This window comes from Ostrea edulis, chromosome 5 (assembly GCF_947568905.1).
Source record: "Ostrea edulis chromosome 5, xbOstEdul1.1, whole genome shotgun sequence".
In the NCBI taxonomy this organism is placed as follows: Eukaryota; Metazoa; Mollusca; class Bivalvia; order Ostreida; family Ostreidae; genus Ostrea; species Ostrea edulis.
Window position 1 is genome coordinate 18,713,351 of NC_079168.1, and position 22,321 is coordinate 18,735,671.

General features: G+C 35.2%; 1 protein-coding gene across 4 annotated transcripts in view; it reads right to left on the reverse strand.

The window, feature by feature from the left end:
* LOC125650945 (uncharacterized) overlaps nt 1–22,321 on the reverse strand; it is a 69,645-nt gene that overhangs the window by 32,442 nt on the left and 14,882 nt on the right. For all 4 annotated transcript variants that reach the window (XM_048879520.2, XM_048879522.2, XM_056166863.1 and 1 more), the window contains exons 12-27: nt 17,459–17,533; nt 16,506–16,592; nt 16,216–16,371; nt 15,117–15,200; nt 14,833–14,993; nt 14,518–14,563; nt 14,072–14,305; nt 12,600–12,674; nt 10,845–10,964; nt 9,684–9,845; nt 9,417–9,500; nt 6,391–6,506; nt 4,892–4,940; nt 4,547–4,783; nt 3,425–3,499; nt 2,543–2,668 (exon numbers count right to left, since the gene is read on the reverse strand). In XM_048879520.2, the coding sequence (XP_048735477.2) occupies nt 2,543–2,668; nt 3,425–3,499; nt 4,547–4,783; nt 4,892–4,940; nt 6,391–6,506; nt 9,417–9,500; nt 9,684–9,845; nt 10,845–10,964; nt 12,600–12,674; nt 14,072–14,305; nt 14,518–14,563; nt 14,833–14,993; nt 15,117–15,200; nt 16,216–16,371; nt 16,506–16,592; nt 17,459–17,533 (1,887 nt within the window). The remainder of the gene's footprint in view (nt 1–2,542; nt 2,669–3,424; nt 3,500–4,546; nt 4,784–4,891; nt 4,941–6,390; nt 6,507–9,416; nt 9,501–9,683; nt 9,846–10,844; nt 10,965–12,599; nt 12,675–14,071; nt 14,306–14,517; nt 14,564–14,832; nt 14,994–15,116; nt 15,201–16,215; nt 16,372–16,505; nt 16,593–17,458; nt 17,534–22,321) is intronic.

The window sequence follows — 22,321 nt, forward strand, 5'->3', positions numbered from 1 at the left end:
AAAATACAATCCAGACAAAGTGTTACCTTACCAATGTCTATATGTAGGTAGACATGAATAATTGCGCGTTGATTGTCATAGAGTCACAACATACGTCTATGCGTAAGTCTTTGAGTGTACTTCTCTATTTTTTTTTTAAATAATTCTCAATCCCAGAAGCATATGGTGCAAATCTACATAAAATCAACTCCTATCAGTACTTTGATTTGTTTTGGTGAGTCCCGTGGGTTCCGGGTTAGAATAGGTCCTCAATACCCCCTTGCTTGTCGTAAGAGGCGACTAAATGGGGCGGTCCTTCGGATGAGACCGCAAAAACCGAGGTTCCGTGTTACAGCACGTGTGGCACGGTAAAGATCCCTCCCTGCCCAATGGCCATAAGCGCCGAGCATAAGCCTAAATTTTGCAGCCCTTCACCGGCAGTGTGTTAGCTTTCCAGAATTCTTATTTTTGGGGAGGCATGTCAAAAGGTCACTTGTAATCTACATACAAACTTTTAGTCCAATAGGTCAACAAACACCCTAAATATGAGTGCGGACAGACAAATAAACAGATCAAGTGAAACCTATGTACCCCCATATAAAAGGGGGTACAATAAAATATTTAACTTCTGTGTAACCTATCCTAAAAATGTCAATAAAATATTGGCGGGCGACGATTAAGGACGGTTGATAATTTGGGATGGGGCGACGATTTGGGATGTGACAACGTCTCCATATGAGTGTATTAATCTCAGGAGGGACGTTAAACAATATTCAATCAATCAATCACTGTTGGTGATAAGCCTTTGAAACGTGAGTGTAATGGCATCCCCATAAAAACATCTTGTAAATCAGCGTGTGTCACGTAGTCAGTATAGGAGTGATTATTAAATTGATTGATTATTGTTTAACGTCCCTCTCGAGAATCTTTCACTCATATGGAGACATCACCATTGCCGGCGAAGGGCTGAAAATTTTAGGCCTGTGCTCGGTGCTTACTGCCTTTGCGCTGGGAGGGATCTTTATCGTGCCACACCTGCTGTGACACAGGACCTTCTTTTTTGCGATCTTATCCGAATTTAGTCGCCTCGTACGACAAGTAAGGGGTACTGAGGACCTATTCTAACCCGGATCCCCACGGAGTTTGAATTGACATGGGATGTCGTGTATATTTCAAATCTTAAATAATGTATGCCTTCATTTTTATTTCAAATGTATTACATGTAAATATAGATAATCATTGTGAGGTTTGTTTTGTATTTTGGTGGTTAACTACAATGGAAATGTGGGAAAGGTTATAATGTATGCTTTTGAACCCCTTAAACCATTTCGTTTCTTAACAATGAAGAAAAAAATATTTCACCGCCCCCTGTAGAATTTCGTAAGGTGGATATATACTATTGTAGAAAATGTGTAAACTTCCTAGCGAATAGATTCTATGGAGAAATCAATCTCTTCAAACACTACAAGGAAGAATAAATATCAGTAATCATTGTAAAGTTTGTCATATCGTGTCTAGAAGAAATGGAAATTGAATGATTTCATTAAGACTTTATGATTCTTTCAACTGTAGTAAAGCAGGACATGTCGTTACTGGTGATGTTGATATAGTTGAAAATGAGGACCTCAAATACATTATTCTAAAAGGTCCTAAATACAGATAACCTCGGTCTTTTAATTGGCGACAGAACTCAATTTCCAGTATGGATACTGTCGAGGATTATGCCAGACGATGGGCTAAATATAAAAAAGGAGAACTTGATACATTGTCAGAATAGAATAAAGGTATAAGAGGAATCATAATATCAAATCCCGCATTAGACATACTAAAACAAAAGTATGTACCATCTATCCTTCTGTGTTTAGTAAACCAGAAGTGATAAAAGAATTAGATGGGTTACATGAAGAATATGTTTTGGTTCCAACTGACAAATCTAGTAACAACATTGTCTTTGTTTGTAATGCTCATTATCACAACTGTATTTTAAAACGAACTTGGCATTAATTCCACTTTTGGTAATCTAAACATTAGAACATTTACTGTGTGTAAGGCTTTTTATGAAGTTAGGAATCCAGTATAGGTATGGTAACTCATATTCATTCGACCCATTGACTGGGATATTAAATGTGTCTAAAACTGAAGCATGATTTTGAAGAATTTCATCTTTTAAAATGGTAGTGGGAGTATAAGTACGATTACCAAAAGTGGAATCAATGCCAAGTTCGTTTAAAATACAGTTGTAATAATGAGTCTTCAAACAAAGACAATGTTGTTACAAGCTAACCGAAGCATATTCCTCATGTAACATATCTGGTTTACTAAACACAGAATGATAGATGGTACGTACAAATGCGGGATTTTAATATTCCTCTTAATATGCTTTTAACCCAATCTGACAATGTATGAAGTTACGGGTAAATTGTATTTGTTCATTACAACTGGATGAAATGTCTTGATTTCTTGTAATTGTCACCTATGGCATCGAAGAGAAGAACCAGAATGATTACATATGACCATTTGTTTTTAAAGAGGTCATGACTATTTCTTGTACTGCAATTCTTACCGCTAAATAGAAGCGATTCAGGACTTGGAACATCCGAACATAGCCGAGGTTTGGAATATAAAAAGAATGTTGATTGTAATACTGTCGATCCATATTTGTAAGTTGATATGAGGCATTGTTATCAACCTGCAACAAAAACATTCTATTTATATTGGGGTGCTACAATATTCAGTTACATAATTCGAGTATCATACGTAAAGTTTAAATTTTAACATAATGATTATGAAAAACATATAAAGTATTAATTGTACAACTCTAACTCAAAAATAGATAAAATACCTGTACCTGAACATTATTTGTTTTCACTATCCACTTAATCATCAAAGTGGAACATGCAATTACGTCAACAGTTTAATGGTTAAAGGTGCAGTATTTGGTTTTATTTATTCAGATTAGGTTTATAAAAAAAATAATGGAATATTATTGAATAATAGAATTTCACAGCGATGATCTCATCCGCGACATCACGCATCCATTCTTTATAGAACCACAAGTAACTCAACTATTTCGCAAGGTATTCTATTTTAAAATATATCAGAATTTACATCTACAATATATATTTCGCAAGGTATTATACTCTATTTTAGAATATACCAGAATTAACATGTACAATATATATAATTTTAAAATATATCAAAATTTACATGTATAATATTGTCACGGAAAACACAATTTGGAATTTAGGCAGCTTAACATAATTAGAGTACAAAGGTCAACAGTGTATTGTGTTTTGTTAATCAATATTAACACCTATCGAATTTCTTCAAAACGATAAGGGTCCTTTTCTTCAATGTGGTTTTGAAAAAAGAACACTAATTAGCTTCCCCCAAGTTACACGATGTGTATGTAAGTACGTGTAAGTTATCTGAAGTATGTACTTACGTCTACACGTGTTGCTATCATCATGAACACAAATATCACTTTCGTAAGGATCAGAATCACTAACCCGCCAATGTACTACAAAGGAAATTAAAAATAGACTACATTGTATAAATTGCAACACACTTTTTAAAAAACTCATATATATATATATATATATATATATATATATATATATATTAGCGCACTGAAAAGGCCACGACGACACTGTTGATTATTAAAACTCAATTCGACGCAACCTGCCACTATATCAAGAGACATATATTACATAAACAAATATCACACACCACAAAAACAACAAATATTAATAATCTACATTGTTAACAAGGATGATACACTGTTGTACTGAATGCACAATTTCCGAATTGCCCAATAGTTCTTTCTCTTTGTGGAACTCTTACGCACAGTGAGACGCAAAACAAAACAGGGGATGCTTACTCCTCCTAGGCACCTGATCCCATCTCTGGTGTGTCCAGGGGTCCGTGTTTGCCCAACTATCTATTTTGTATTGCTTATAGGAGTTATGAGATTGATCACTGTTCGTTATCTTCACCTTGCATACTATCGTTCAACGCGGTGGGTTCAAATGCTTATCGCTGCCTTCATATATTGACTAAAGGCCGATTATCAGACATGCGACCACCCAATCTGCAGGGACACACAATATTAATAAGTTTATTAATATTTAATAATAAATCAGCTCAAACAAAAATTGATAATCACCATGTTTCTTTGATTAAAATATCACTCGTGCAGAGGAGGAAATAAAAAATAATTTCATATTTAATTTGATGGCCTAAATCAAACAAATATTGTACTTGATATGGTCAGTTTAATGTATACCAACGGCTGATATAAACAAAATTTACACTTTCATTACTTTTATCTGTATTTACATAGCTAGTCTATAGTATATGTATACATCTTGTACCCACTCAAGCGTTCAACAGAACACTGAACGTACCTCCATCACAGAAGAGCTGATATCTCGGAAGTTGCGTGATTGCTTATATGAATTTCTTTTCTGGTTTTGTATCTTCTTAGATCCACCACCAAGTGTTGTTGGGTTTTCGCGCTTATATATCATATATACACTCTAATATCGATGACAATATTAGTACATACCATTTTGATTTTCGTGCGATTTTGTAGTTCTTTGATCGTGTCTGATAATTTGAGCAGGGCGATGACAACTGATAATGCACCAATAATGATAAAGGAGAGGTACATTTCTTCTACAATGTCTGTGAAATTAACGCCGTTGAAGTGGAGATACCGGTGTACGTTTTGCACATATTGTCCGGTCATTTTGTCGTCATGTTTCATTACAATTCCAATGACCATCATACTGAGATATAATATCTGAAATGAATTGTCATGTGAATGAATGAAAACGATGCTGTGACACAAATTTTAAAAACAAACAAAAAAATATTTTTCTGCGATTAGTGGGAATATGTATGTACGCACTATCGTGGTCATGGTTAGGATCATCCTCTTTTGAAACGTGAAAATCTCTCTGAAATAAAAATAGCATAACTAAATCAGCAGTTGTTGTTATTTACATTACTTATATTTTCAGGCCCTCAAGGAACACGAGTACCGCAAACAGTACATAATACGCCCGTAAAAATGTTTACATAGGGTGTTTTTCTTACACCATAATTTGTAGAGCTTCAGGTGGTATCAGTCATCATCAGGCTCTGACAAACTTTTTTTGCATAATATGAATAAAGGGTCGTGGCTTAAAACTGTGACAGGAGGTAGATAGACAAACCAAGAGTTTTGTGTGTAAAATATTGCCCCAAATTCAACCAAGTTCAACAACATGTAAATATTCAAAATGTCAGAGAAGATTAAAATTGATGAGGAGCACAATCTTTGCACTATGCACATATTCAAGTTATCTTCAAATGCCCTAGCTTCTAAACTGTGAGAGAAGTTATAAGGACAAACCATATTTTCATTCAATATATTAATGTTTTCTCAAAAAGTTCAACAACCTGTAATTTTCTTCAAAGTTAAAGAAAATCAAAATCCTTGCAACATACACAGCTTCCATACCCGTAAAAATACTCTGTAAATTAGAAGGTCTTCAATTGCAAACTGTGGAAGGAAAAATAAAAAGACAAATCATGTACTCTATATAATAATTCCTCAAAATTCAAAAAAGGTTCAACAACCTCTGATTTTCTTCGAGGTTGAAGAAAATCAAAATCCTTGCCACGTGCACAGCTTCCATACCCATACAAACACTCTGTAAAATAAGAAGGTCCTAATTGAAAACTGTGGAAGAAAAAATAAAAGACAAATCATGTACTATCTATGTAATATTTCCTTAAAACTGATTTAGTTCAATACCCTGTAATTTTTTCAAAAATTCAAGAAAATCAAAATCCTTGCCACATGCACACCTTCAATACCCATATATACTCTGTAAAATAAGAAGGTTCTCACTTTAAAACTGTGGGAGGAGTTCACCAAACAAATCATGTACTCCCTTTTTAATATTTCCTCTAATTTCATTCCTCTGTCACTTATCAAGCTGAAACTTGCTATGTAGTTTCTTTATGGATTCAGCTCAACAATCTGTAATTTTCACAAAAATTGAAGAAAATCAAAATCCTTGCCATATGCACATCTTCAATGTCCATACAAACATTCTGTAAAACAAAATGGTCTTCACTTAAAAATTGTGGGAGGAGTTCGTCGGAAAATTTATCAACCCTCCATGCAACAATAATTTTCAAACAAAGTGACAAAACTCCTGCAAGTGAGGTTTAAATGAATCAAAATTGCAACATGAGTGATCCATAAAGAAGCTATATAGCAAGTTTCAGCTTGATAAGTGACAGAGGAATGATATTACAAAAAGAAAAAACTCACACGGACAGACGTACAGACATCACCGTACCATAATACGTCCCATCAAAAGACGAGCGTATAAATACAAGATTACCAAACCTTACCTATAAGGCTTCTTTGTCTTACAGAGCATTTTTGTCATTCTGAAGAATTTGTCGCCATTCAGTGGTATAAAGGCGACTTTTCGCAGCTTAATGATCGTTGTAATAAATTGAATTATCTGCCAAATTAATAATAAAAAAATTATTTAGAATGTAAGAATCCAATTTATTCACATTTCTGTGTCATTCGTAAAATGGTATTAAGACTAAAACATTGACCATATTGACTATCTGGATTGTGTACAAATAATTATATACCAACAAACCTACATGAATTAAGTTGATACACATGCAATATCATTGCTACATTGTAGATACAAACAGGGCTTGTAATTTGGAGTACCTGGCATTGCCACCAGAAGCTAATGTTAAAATTCTGTCCTTGGGATTTTATATATACATCTCTACATGGCAAAACCACAATTGAGAGTATTATATGACACTGACTAAAGAACCTATGTGTTCAAGTTAACATTTTAAAGGCTATGCTGGACAGATATTTAGGTCACCTGAGTCACTCCTCCTATGCACCTGATCCCACCTCTGATGTGTCCAGGGGTCCGTGTTTGCCCAACTATCTATTTTGTATTGCTTATAGGAGTTATGAGATTGATCACTGTTCATTATCTTCACCTTGCACCTATTATATCATTTTAGATCTTGCATCAGTTTATGCAATTTTGAGAGCATTGAAGTTTTAAGAACATATCTTGTTTTATACTGTTGCTGAACATTAGAATTTAGCTTTGATATTCAAAACAGGATATTTTTTCTAGAATTCATAGCCATTGGGAGTAGTGATACTTTTTCACTAGTACTCAGGTGACCGATAAGGCCTGTGGGCCTCGTTTCTTTTTTGAAAATGTCAATAAATCAACGTGGGACTCATTGTAATTTTGAATGAAAATGGCATGAATTCATTTAGAAAACTACATTGTACAACCCCATGCCCTCTTAAAATCTGCGGATCATACATATGTAGTAGTCGAGTCGCCATATCTCAACGTCCGATTCAGAGTTTGTTCCACGGAAATACTTTCGATGTTATTATTTACTTGCAGCTGTATTCATTTTCTTCTATATCCCGCTCGCGCCGGTAAGTGAGAAAGTTTCCCAGTTTACTTTCGGAAGGTCGGTGGTCTATTCCCAGGTACATTGTATCTGGGTTCTCTCTTCCACCAATAAAAAAACTGGGCGCCACAATATAACTGAAAAATTGTTGAGTGTGGCGGAAAAACATCAATGAATCAATCAATCTATGATGTCAGACTTGTAACACCGAAAAATACTAGTAATGCAATCTCCGCCAGCTGATGTAATCCAGTATCATTACCTGTGTCAATCAAACAGCTAATGTAATCCGTATTACATTAATCGTAGCGAATGCACACGCTAATGTAATTCCTTTGAACTAGTAGGTTATACAAGTGGTTGACGATAGAGATATCACCTGAAGTATCAACCGCTAATGTAGTTGATTCTATTACCAAACCGAATTTACTTTACTTCTGATGACAATTAGTACTAAGATCATTTTTCTAACGGACGACCTTATAGAGATTCTATCATTTCTTACTAAGATCTTCAGTTTGCAGCGATTTTATCGGTTCACCCCCCACCCCCCTTCCATTCCATACCGTCAATATCTCAGTATTAAGTTATTTGATCACTACAAAATTTCACTGTTACCCACTCTCTTTTCATTTTCATAAAATGTTTTCCGGTTTGGGTTATTGACACTCCCCCCATGAAATTTGTCTTCCTGAATGCTCTCTGCTCAAGAAAATATTAAATTGAAACTTGCAAAAAATCAAAGGTTATACAGTGTCTTAATGTTTCATAAAAAGCAAACGAATGGATAATTTTTGCGCCATCATTGTCACAAAATTTGTAAAATTAAAAAGAAATATAAAAAAACCCATCAAAGAATCACAAGAATAACAGACACTGAAGACCGTAATAATGTCAATGATAAATTACAATGATGATGATAACAGTCATTATTGTGAAAGGTGAAGATAACGAACAGTGATCAATCTCATACCTCCTATAAAGGTGAAGATAACGAACAGTGATCAATCTCATAACTCCTATAAAGGTGAAGATAACGAACAGTGATCAATCTCATAACTTCTATAAAGGTGAAGATAACTAACAGTGATCAATCTCATAACTCCTATAAAGGTGAAGATAACGAACAGTGATCAATCTCATAACTCCTATAAAGGTGAAGATAACGAACAGTGATCAATCTCATAACTCCTATAAAGGTGAAGATAACGAACAGTGATCAATCTCATAACTCCTATAAGCAATACAATATAGATAGCTGGGCAAACACGGACCCCTGGACACACCAGAGGTGGGAATCAATGCCAATCATAATCAAAAGAAACTGTTTCTCAAGCCTAGTTCAGGGGATGGCATCACACCACAGACCGGTATTACATTACCAGGTGATCTCTACACTATCGAACACTTGTGTAATCCATTGGAAAGGGGTTACATTAGCATATGCATTAGCAACCGTTGATGTTATCAGGATTACATTACACTAGCTGGCGGGGATTATATTTGTCAGTGCTACACAGAATATTGTCTGTTTAAATCAGAAGTATATAACCACTCATTTAACTGAAATATCTGGCCGAGTGTTATATAGGTAAAGAACCTTTGTGTAACATCCCGATGCTGAAACAACAATTACATTTCATCAGAATCCCATCATACTAAACAACAACGTACATATCAATACAGGTACCAACACGGTCAAGGACATTCAGAGAGATAGAGCCCCCATTAAAATAGCAACAGGCATTGATATATCGGCATGGTAATGTCAAGGGGAGTCTAATGAAGCTGTCCGACGTCTATTCTCTATGATTTATGTTTGTCATGGCAATAAACGCTGGTACTGTAACTATTGATAATCTTGTGTCCTTCTTCATAATGGCAATTCATGCATAAAATATCTACTTTAATACCATTAATAAACCATCGCATACCATCAAAGAAGAGAAACTACTTACTAGAATTGCAATCATTAGTGAAGTTAAAACGAAAAACGAAATGCTGTAGTCCTTTAGCCTGGTCAGAATAGCACATTTGCATGACTGTAATGTGAAAGCAAACATTCAAAATGTTGTCAAAAAATTCACGTTTATGTGCTCTTTACACATTATGCAATGAAAACGAGTATACTTCTAATCAAATATATTTCCACCAAATATGCGAGATGTTTATTATACTTGGCTTAATATGCATGTAGATATTTGGAAGTGATATGAAATGTATACTTTGTTGTGCTGAAGGTCTGCCTGCAGAAAATCCGTACACTGGTCGTTGCTGACAATATAAGGCTCTGTCAATGGATTTTCTTTGCAGCAGTAAATTGGTATTTGCTTGGTAGTTCCCGTCAACTCTGTACCAGCATAATCAGATACACCACAACATTCAGCCTAAACGAACAAGAGGTACTGTGAGCAATGCTCACTAAGAATACCCCCCGCGTACCCCAATCTCCCAAAGGGTGTTGTTAATAGGTGTAAATTACCTCTTTCCTGAGTGTAAAAATATGGTATGCCTTTGTAGAAGAAAATGGAAGATATAGTCCGAACACAAATCCATGGCATAAACCTTTAATTTTGACCTTGAGATCAAAGGTCAAGGTCATAAAGAGGTCATGAATGTACATGACACATAGTCTCATGGTGATACACCCATGTCTTATGGTATGACTATGTCAAAAACCCTATAATCAATTTTAACCTTGAGGTTAAAGTTCAAGGTCATATAGACGTCACGAAGGTACCCGACACATCGTCTCATGGTGATACACTCATGTGTCAAATATGGTATGCCTATGTCAAAGAACAAAGAAGTCATGGGCCTGACACGAATCCATTGTAGAAACCTTTAATTTTGACCTTGAGGTCAAGGTCATATGGAGGTCATGAAGGTACATGACACATCATCTCATGGTGATACACTCATGTGTTATATATGGTATGCCTATGTCAAAGAACAAAGAAGTTATGGCCCGGACACGAATCCATTGTAAAAAAAAAACACCTTTAATTTTGACCTTGATGTCAATGGTCAAGGTCATATAGAGGTCATGAAGGTACTCGACACATCGTCTCATGGTGATCCACCTGTGTGCCAAATATGGTATGCCTAAGTCAAAGAACAAAGAAGTTATGGCCCGGACACGAATCTGCAGACAGACGGACGGGCAGACAGACAGTCAGACAGAGTGATTCCTATATACCCCCCTGAACTTCGCTCGGGGGGTATAAAAATACACATGCCCTCATAAACTATCAAAAATTGTTTTCGATTTTCTATTATATTTTTTAGAATGTCTCTTCAGATTTCGTCTAATTTTTAGAATTACACTTAAAAAGTTTCTTTCTATTTTATATGACTTAGATGTTTATACAATGTTTGTACAATACCACAGCGAAAAGATTGCTCCAAGCCGACGATGCTACATTTCCAAATAGGTAACCAATGTTTTCATCGTATCCATGTGTTGTTAGAAATGAAGACATCTCTGATTCCAATCTGGAGCAAACCTGGAATAATTGTATATAAATTGAGATACATTTCGTGGGGTTAAATGTAGACACGCTGTAAGAATTGGTTACTCCTATATTTGTCGTATGAAGCATGTCATGCTTTTTAAATAAATATTATTAAAGTTAAAACATTCCTGGAATTTACAGAAAATTACTGAAGCACATTCGATCTCTTTACAAAGATAAAACGATATTGAATCACTTCCCACTCTATGGATTTATTTTCATAGCGGGAGAGTTTATACCCCAATATGAATAGTCCCACCTTAATATCCCCATGCGCGTTACTTTTCGGCGTCAATTCAGTAACAAATGTACTTAAACACGTGAAAGTTGCTCATATTCACGAAGAGTATATTATGTCAACAACTTCTGTATGCATGTGCGCTGGAAAACGCAATGTGGACATCATGATAATACAAATTCTAGTTTACAGGTAAATATAAATTCAAACCGCCGCGGTGATCTAATGGTTAGAGCGTTCGCCCCGCATGCGGAGGGGTTCGAATCCCGGCCGCGACAGACCTAATCCGTTAAGGATGTATGCTACACCAGAGTGACTGAAAAGTGGATATGTACAACAATATTTTGAAATTGAAAACTTTCAGATTTACTTTATTTAGTCAAAAAATGCAGTTTAGTACAAAGCAATCTGAGAAAAATTTTAAAACCCCTGCTGGGCTCGAACACGCAATCTACAGTTCAGCAGTCGACTTGCTAACCTACTGAGCTACTCACCTAGGTGAGAAGTTTTTAAATTAATGTACAAAAATTGCTGATATTTATATTTTCATCCATCTTTTAAGGTATTCAATGTATAATGACCATATTTCATATCTAATAAATGGATGGTGGAATTTTTGTAATCATGGTATCATTTTGAAGGGTTCATCAAATAAAAATAATCCATCATAGGGATTTTCAAAATTTTGTTTACTGCTTGATTTATTTCACCTAGAATTTAACATTGAAGTATATGGGAAAAGCATGTTTTATTACAATATTTTAAAAAGAAATTATATTTTCACACAAATCTCTTGGTAGAAAGTTACAAACACTTTCTTTTAGTGAAAATATGAAATAAAATTAATCATTGACCACACATATTTTTAGAAAATTAGATTTTTCTTATTTTTACAAAGGGCAGACAACTCTTCCAAAAAGTCTTAAGTGCAAAAAGGTCAGCTTCTAATCATTTACCAGTCATGTGAATTTCATCTGCTTCACTTTCATCATTATTTAACAATAAACATTTATGTTGATCTAAATCCTTCAAAATTGTTCATTATCCTTTCATTATACATGGAATACCTTAAAAGAAAGTCAGCCATTATGACGCTGTAGAGTACCTCTTTAAAACAGATCAGTAGGTATGGCACGCTAAAGAACCTTCATTTGCTCGATGGCCGTAAGCGCCGAGCAAAGACCTAAATTTGAAGAAACCCTTCACTGGTCTTGATGACGTCTCCATATGAGTATATATAAAGATACAATCAATCAATCGTATGCTTCTGTAATATTCTCATACAGGGTTCTCAAATATCTATCATATTCCATTAAAATCTCTATATACTGGACATCACACGTTTTCACAAAATGTTGTCGTTATATTTTTCCTTTGATCATACATACCATACTGTAAGCTTTTCCCCAGAGTCCAACACCGACAATCCCCAGAGAACAAGTAAGGCTGATCAAAATCATTTGCTGCAATAATATATACGTCATAACAATATCATGACAATACAACCCGAACTGAAGTTCTTTATCTCTCATTAGTATCATAAAGGAAATGTGCATGGAGAAAATCAAAGAATAACACATCCATTCAACAGCAAGAAAGAAATTACAATATATGAATATCTTCAAATACTGAGCAACAGCTTGCACTAATGCCAGCCAAAGGGACAAATTTAGTTAAAGTTTTCGTAACCACTGCACATCGTCTACTATCGGAAATTGAATCGTGCTCATTTGCATGACATCTCTTTCAAACAATGGAAATGCATGATCTAGAAACATTTTAATGCTTCCGCTGTGTGAGGCTTGACACGTTTTAAAATTGATGACCCCACCCCCCACCCTGTCATTTTTTATTACCATGAAGTAAACATTTCTGCAATCTATTGTAAAAAATTCAACGATGCAAATAAAACAGCTTGAAATAGAAAAGAATTGAAAAAAGTAAGCGTATAAATATAGTGAAACAGATGCCAGACTGAATGAAACGGCCGGATTGGAGGGGTGACCGGTTTCCGGAGAACTTAGCATTTAGGGATCGTTAATCTCATTATCATCATATCTTTCCTTCTACGCCCCATGTTTGTATAAAGAAAACACACACCTATCGTCATATTTCTAAAAACCAGTTTTGAAGAAAATAATTTTTGATAATAATTTAAGCTGGGACATCATTTCGGTGAGAATTTACTCGGAAGAAAATGTTAATATTTTTGCTGGGACTTTAAAAATCAGTCGATATTCAGAGAGGATCGGTTTTCTGATGGCCCAGTTTGGAGAAGTTCCAATCTCTCTCTCTCTCTCTCTCTCTCTGGGTGTGTCTCCAACTCTATATCTGTATATTGAATTTCTAATCCTTGTGGGAGTTATTAAATTTATCAGTCATTGATATATATATATATATATATATATATATATATATATAGATATATATATATATGGGAAGTCGTTGTGGCCGAGTGGACTTAGGCACTGGTTTGACAATCTTGCTAGGCGGTGGGTGCCGTACGTCGCTGGTTCGACCCCGGGCTGGGGCGAAAATTTTCAGTACCTAGTTGTGATTATATAGTGCTTTATATATTAATTAATTGATTTTCACATGTATCGTTTAGATCCTAGGGGTAAACGTAAGGTTGGGTGTTATAATTGTTTGTTTGTGCTTTATATATATATATATCCAAAATTGAAATAGAGTCTCTGTAATCGGATAACAATATTGAAAAAAAATATGAAAAGAAGACACAAAAATCCTCCATAAAGTTTTAGCGCTTTCATTACATCTTCTGAAGATGTAATGAAAGCGCTAAAGCTTGATTTTTGTGTTTTCTTTTCATATATTGTTTTTAAACATATATATATTATACCATTATATGCAGATATTTTGATCTCGTTCTTTGGATAAAAAGCCCTGTTCCGGATACAACAGCAATCCATAAGGCTGACGAAATCATAAAATGTGCAAAAGATTGCCGTAGGTTGTTGAAAGAGAACCCTTCAAAGGTTATAGCTTCCCAAAGAACATCCCTGATGATTTCATGGTTGAAAACTTTATCGTAAGTCAAGACAAATCCCTCAACAAATAATCCTAAAGCAATCGTCTAGAAATGAAGATTAAAAACAACATGTTGTGAATAATTATATTACTTTTATATAATTATACAATTAATCATAAATTGTTAAATGTAAAGACAGTTTTTAGAGATTAATCTACAAGTAATTCCAATTGAATACTACGATGAATAAGAGAAACAAAAATGCGTACAATTGCTTCTTTATTTAGCAGTATGTTTTTTATAGCTGCATTACTTACCAGTAACATTATCGACGTCATCAATTCTGTTGTGAGGTATTTATGGCTAAAAAAGAAAGAAACCCATTTCTTGATATCAAATTATTTTGTTGTTACATCAGTAAACAAAGGATAAAAAGAATATACACAATTGGATGAGTCGATCATTTTATTCGATCAATATAATTATTATTTTTTCTATATCAAAAGCTATAACATTTATATACTGGCATTTTTTGGTTGAATTATTCTTGGGTATGTTAAAAAAAGGGACTGACTTTAAATACATTTCATTCTTTAAAATGAATGCATTCACAATTTAACAGTGTGACCTACTTTAGAATACACGTGATCACTCTTCTACCGAGGGAAATACTGGGGCTGCTCTTCTTGTCTATCTCTGATTCAGAATCATTTTCATTTTGCTTCGTCTCAGGTGCAGCATCTTTAACTCTTAAAGATCTTACATGAAGGACGGTGAATATTATTCCCAAACCCTAAACAGAAAATTGGAATTTTTTTCCTTCAAAACAATGGAGATTTAACTTTACACTAAACTATACTGAGTCTAATAAATATATCATCTAAAATTTAAAATAGATTTAATAGCTCTCACTTACCCCTAAAAGAAGCGAAAAGGATATTCCTATGAAATATCCAGTGGTATACCACCGAAACCGGTAATACACTGCATCAAGACAGGGCTATAAAATAAATAGTGTAAACATGTTGAGTAAGGTCGTGTCATAAAAGATATTGTCGTGTTCTTACTAGCGAAATACATATATACAGGGGTAATGATCAACAGGTAATATTAAGGAAAAATCACACAATCTGTATTCATAAACGAAACAAACGGATCAGCTCTTTTTTAACATGGATAACCCCGATCGTGACCAATTTATATTTTAAAATACGATTTTGCATTGTGCAAATATGAACATTTAAGTCCACACCCTTCTCTAGCTATTGTTGAGAAACCAACAATACCAACAATATATGCATGTAAAACTTATATGGTACCAATTTCGATGCACCAGATGCGCATTTCGACAAATAATGTCTCTTCAGTGATGCTCAACCGAAATGTTTGAAATTCGAAATAACAATATAAACTTGTAAGAGCTCTTTTAGGGGGAAACAGAGTGCCAAAATTGGAGTCAAATTGTCTAAGGATAAGAGCTATGCATGAGGGAGATAATCCTTAATTTTGAAATGAATTTCTAAATTTTATCACTGCAATTAAATATACATCCGTATTTTCAAGCTAGTAACGAATTACTTAGCTACTGGGCTGTAGAGACCCTCGAGGACTAACAGTCCACCAGCAGAGGCCTCGACCCAGGAGTCATAATGTGCATGTAATGACAAAGATCATGCTCCTTGATTTCATGACCACACAGGCAATCGCAGACTAGCATTCATGATCATTCAAGTCTAAACACATGATATTGTTGATAAAACAAAAGATCTCTTCTTAGTAACAAAGGTCACTCCCTATGACCCTAAAGACAACCAAACCCAAGATTCTTAAGATTTAAAATGGTCCAGATATGAAGCTGGTTCAAAGTTAAAGTAGTTGACAGGTAGAAATACGGAAAGTTAGAAAAGACAGAAAAAAATATATTTTGATCTTTGAGACGTAAAATGTAAAGAAAGAGAAATGTGATTTTCATGCTTGATGCCTTAAAGGTACAATTTAATCTCCAAGACACTCACAGTATTTGGACTTGTGCAAGTTAATGTACTATAGATAGTATTTTCCGATACAGCGTATAAATCATGTTGACAGCATGTGTAAGGCAAATTCTGGCTACAGTATGAAGACGCCATTGTACATAAGTCATTGGAGGTGGTTACACCACAGCACTCCAGCTGAAAAGAAATGTTTTGAAATTGTATCAGAATTCATTAATACGCATCATAATCTTTCAAGTATACCCGTAAAAAGTAAGAAATGATTAATATTAAATCAATATCAGAATACCTGCTTCTGTAAATCTACTCACCTCTCCAAACAGATTTAACCATTGTCGTTGAAGGCTAGAGAAATTTCTCATTAAGTTCGCCATTTTAAATCGAAGATCGCTGTTGACCTGTTAGATACACTTTAATTAATCAGTTCAGAGTTCAGGCTGAAGAAAAATCAACAATGGTCTTACAAAGATGTGTTTGTGAAACATTGATGCCCCCATCTGGTAGCAAAGTCATTCTGGTACCAAATGAAAGGTCTTGTCCCAAAGAATACATATGTGAAACATGTAAGTCCTAGAACTAAGCGTTCAAAAGTTATGGCCAAGGTTAAACTTTTTGCGGACAAACAGACAGACGGACATACCAAAATATATATGTCCCCGAATCTCCGATTACAGGAACATAAAAACTGTACAACACAAAACTGATATCATGTTATTGGCTTCAAACTGATTAAATGCTAAATTGACGATACAGTGATATTATAACACACGTGATGTCATGGAATCAGAAAACTTCTGTAAGTCGTGCTAATTAAAATTTATGATTAGCTCTGGACACCTTATAAATTTTAAAGGAAAGATCAATTAGCTTTTTTCTACGTGAATTCAGATTGGTGTAAACTTGTTTGGTATGTGCTATTTTAAATTCCAGCACGTCTTTAGAATCCCATGGGGATCCGGGTTAGAATAGGTCCTCAGTACCTCCTTGCTTATCGTAAATGGCGACTAAATGGGGCGGTCCTTCGGATGAGATCGCAAAAATCCGAGACCCCGGGTCACAGCAGGTGTGTCACGATAAAGATCCCTCCCAGCCGTAAGCGCCGAGAGTAGGCCTAAATTTTGCAGCTCTTCACCGGCAATGGTGACATCTCCATATGAGTGAAAAATTCTCAAGCGGGACGTTAAACAATATACAATCAATCTATATAATTGAATTATATCATTATATATTAATTCATCTAGTGTTTTAAACCTGTGGCACTAACCTGAACAGCAACTTTAATTACAAGTCCCAGACTGGTTATTTTGGAGATCATCATTAGGATTTTTATCACAGTTATCTAAAAATGAAAGGAAAACCTCTAAGAAACATTATATACATTTAAGTATGTTCCATAAATATTTAATCTGCAACAATACATGCGAGATTGGGTGAATATTTCTTTATGTTTATCGCTTCAGCGCACATTATTACCCGCGAGTGATAGTGTCTCTAGTCACAGCATTATGAGGCTGAACATAAATAATGAAAAACACCGCGGTGGCCTAGAGGTAGAGCGTTTGCCCCGCATGCGGAAGGCCGAGGTTCGAATCCCGGTCGCGACAGACCTTAGTCGTTAAAACAAGTAGTGGCAGTTTTATCGACAAACGCTCGGTATCAGATGTGAATGTCACGGGTCCTCGGAGATGACCTTAAAAACGGATGTCCCGTGTCACAGTAGGTGTGGCACGCTAAAGACCCCTCGCTGCTCAATGGCCGTAAGCGCCGATCATAGGCCGAAATTTGAAACCCTTCACCGGTCTTGGTGACGTCTCCATATGAGTGAAAAATTCTCGAGAGAGACGTTAATCATTTAATAACTTTTAAAGTGATGACTTAACAACGATGCTGATTGGATGAAAAATTTGTTTGATTACGGTATGCATCGTCTGGTTTACGAGTTCGATAACATGACGGAGCAAGCAGCGAGTTTTGATCTGGTAAATAGTTTATATAGTACTTATTTGTTTTTCTATTTTAAAAATTTAAATTTAAAAATTGAACCGCGTTATAAGGGGCTCATTCAACGAGGGCAATTCAGATGAAGAGGTGTTGAGCTTTTCACTTCATATTGAAATGGAGCCGAGTCGCATTTCCACCGTTCCTACGATACAACCAGTGTGCAACGTCTCGAATGCAATGCAGCATACATCCAGTCACCACTTGTTCTCTTCCTTTATATCTATTTCAGCTTTTAACCATTGCACCTTTGATTTGGCGTATAATCCATTTAATTCTGCACAGTAACTCTACCTCACCCGAACGCACAGCCAGTTTTGTTGTTGTTTGCATTGTTACGTATAGGTATTTCTACACGCCATTTCAAAAACGTTAATTTTAAGCTTTTTGATGAGAGAAACTTATTTGTTTTTCTATTTTAAAAATGATAAGAAATAAAACTTATAATTCTTTATTTGCGTTTATTTCATTTATTTGCTACGCGCATTGATGAAGTTTTCCGTTCAATTTTTCGTTTGATACATGTACATGCATCAAATAAAGAATTATAAGTTTAATTTCTTTAAGCAAAAATCAACCAATCAATGTTATCTGGAGGATAAGCTATCAACGCCAAATTAAAATTATAGTTTGTTTGGAATTGCAGTCCGCCTCATTAGAACTATTCCAGATGGAAAAATTTTATTGACAAATTATTTATAATTTTTTTAGTTTGGTTCCATCGGTAAAAAAAAAAAGTTTAATTTATTTGTTCGACGAATTACTCATTAATCAAATCAGTCGGATCAGTGAAACACTTTTTATTGCTATCTGTAATAAAACTTGGAAGATCGTTGTTGACAAGCAGTCACCGCCAAAATATCAGCGCGAAGTATAATGCAGGTTGCATCACTCTATTTATGTGGAGGTTCACGTCGAATCATGGCCGAAAGAAAATAATTCCTGGAACTTTGCATGTTTTATGGGACTTTCCTTATGAGGTAGGCTCTCCAATTTTTTATGAGATGTAAATTCAAGTATTGTGTTTGAAATTTTGTGAGTAAAAACCATGAAAGAAGGATTTAAATATTTTTTTGAATTTTTGTTGTAGAGGTGGGTGATTTGGCTTTTGACCAGCTGATTTTGCACGTGCTTGACTTCGATGTAAACAAACTCTCACGCCTTGCTGGATGGGTATGTATTTTTTGGTATGAAAATGCTCATTAAGAACTGTACTACATGATGTGAAAGTACAACTTCTGAAAAGTTTACTTTAAGGCAGCAGGGTCAGGTCAAAGGTGAGTAATTTTGGTAAGAACATATAGGCAAAATTAATAGAGTGGTGCAACCTGCAAGCGTCCTGCTAATGAGTCAAATATCCCTTTGCGTGTTTCGATACACATATATGAGGTGAAAATCGGCAATAAATACTTGGAAAGAGATCCTCACAGAGATCGCGAGCGAATTAACTCCGATATGGCATTGGCAATATCGGCCGAAGTTACATGGATCTGATGTGTTTGAAGTTGAATTGCACAATGTACATGGAATTTGCATACTATGATGAAAAAGATATATGCGTTTACTGTGCGTCAGCTGATGCCGGTTTCAAAGGACCAAAATTTATAGAGAAATTATCTGGGGTTCTCCCAGTCCGTGATGATCGTCTTGTCAAAGGGCTAGAGATTTTCAAAGAGAAATCCTTTGAAATAGACTGACGAAATTATTGATAGGAACTGTCACCTTTGTCAGAGTTTTGAGTATTTTGAACAGTCATTTTTTCCACCTTTTTTTCGGCTTGATTGTTTTCGAATTAAAAAAGAAAATATCTGTCAGGAAAAAATTTGTTCAGTCTTATATTGTGATTTTTATTATTAATTTTAAATTCAACTTCAATGAAAAAAAGAAAGAAATTCTCTCCCTACCTCCCCCTGGGTCTGAACCACCACCACCACCCCCACCCCCACCCCCACCCCTGGCAGCAATTCCAAACAAACATTTTTAAGGATGGTTCAATTCAGGTTCAGACAAAGTTGGCATACCTGTTTTCAACAATCAGAAAAAGTGAAAATATACATACTTTTCTTTCTACCTATATTGCTCAGTGTTTGCACTCTCGATGCACAAATAAGATTTATCAACACGACCAATTTCAATAAAAGCAACACTCCTACATTATGTATCTTCTAACACTCCGTGTAGACCCGAGTTAGAATAGGCCCCCAACACCCCTTCCTTGTTGTAAAATGCGAATAAATCGGGCAGTCCTTCGGAAGAGACCGCAAAAACCGAGGACCCGTGTCACAGCATGCGCAGCAAGATAAAGACCCCACCCACCCACGCTTCTCAAAGGCCATAAGCGCCGCGCATAAGCCTAAATTTTGCAGCTTTTCACCAGCAGTGGTGACGTCTCCACATGGGGGTAAAATTCTCAAGCAGCAGGGTTAGCAATATACAATCAACAACCCATCATTAAGATATGAAAAAAGTTTAATACTAGTGGACTGGAAAATTACAAAATGGCCTTTCTGCACTTCGAGTAACTAAATAATCATCATTTAGAATTCAATGTTAAAAGAAAGTGCAAGGGGTATTGTTAGTTTGAAAATTGCACATAAGTTGGATAATTATACATGTACTTTGAAAAAACCACAGAGCTCTTCTTACAAACACTTTAACATCTAATGAATTACTAATAGCAGAACAATGTCTTACTCGGAAAATCAGATTTTGTTTTATTGACCATAATGAAAAACTATGCGGGTCCATCGTGAAAAAACTATTCGAGTCCAATCCACAAATGGGTTCTACATAGATATTCATACACCTTAATGACGTGTACATTGAGAATTACATGTGCCTGAGGTTAGCTTTCTAAATTCAAACGTATAAAGTAAAAATACATAACAGAGTTGAAATTTACCCCCCCCCCCCCCCCCAGTAATGTAAAATACGCTTATAGCGACGTGCTCAGGGCGAACAATTTTGATTCCGTATAAATGTAATTCGTTATATCCTATAAGTTTATAATATGTTTTAAAACTACAGTCAATCATCGCAATTAAATAGGTTACATGAGGAATATGTTTTGGTTCCAGCTGACAAAGCTTGTAATAACATTGTCTTTGTTTGTAAAACTCATTATTACAACTGTATTTTAAACGAACTTGGTATTACTTCCACTTTTAGTACTCGTACCTATACTCCAACTGCCCTTTCAAAAGACGAAATTCTTCAAAACCATGCTTTAGATTTATACACATTTAATGTCCGAGTCGGATGAATGAGTTACCGTACCTATACTGGGATTCCCAAACTTCATAAAAAAACCCTTACAAACAAAGATACATTGCTGGATCCAGTAAGTGCTCTACCAAGCCCCTATCTTTGCTCCTCACAAAAATATTAACAGCTGTGAAAGAGAAACTTCGAACGCACTGTGCGACTACATATGCCAGAAGTGGTGTAATCAAATGTGGATTCTAAAAAAAGCTAAAGAACTTTTAGGAAACTTGAAATCACAAAACTTTTCGCAAATCAACAACATCAAAACATATGTCTTTTCAACTCTTTACACGACCATTCCTCACGATAAATTAAAGACTAGACTTTTTGACATCATAGACAGTTGCTTCTTCAACATAAATGGAAAACGCAAATATTCCTATCTAGTGATCAGTCATCCAAAAAATTCTTTGTTAAACGCCACTCTGATTCCACGCACAATTACTCTGAAGCTGAAATAAAAATATACTGGAGTTTCTCATTGACAATATCTTCGTAGTCTTTGATGATTAAGTCTTCCAACAGTCTGTTGGAATCCCCATGGACACGAATTGTGCTCCTTTGTTAGATGATCTGTTTTTATATTCCTATGAAGCAGAATTTATTTTAAAAAACTTCTACGTGAGAAGAAAGAATATCTTGCTGTGGCCTTCAATTGGGCATTTAGATATATCGACGATGTATTATATATTAACAATAATAATTTTCATTCATATGTTGATTAAATATATCCCGGTAAACTCGAAATAAAAGACAACACAAAGTCGTCCACTTCTGCTTCATACTTAGATATTTTATTGAAAGTAGATATTAACGGCAAACTAACAACTCAACTTTATGACAAACGGGACGATTTCAACTTCTC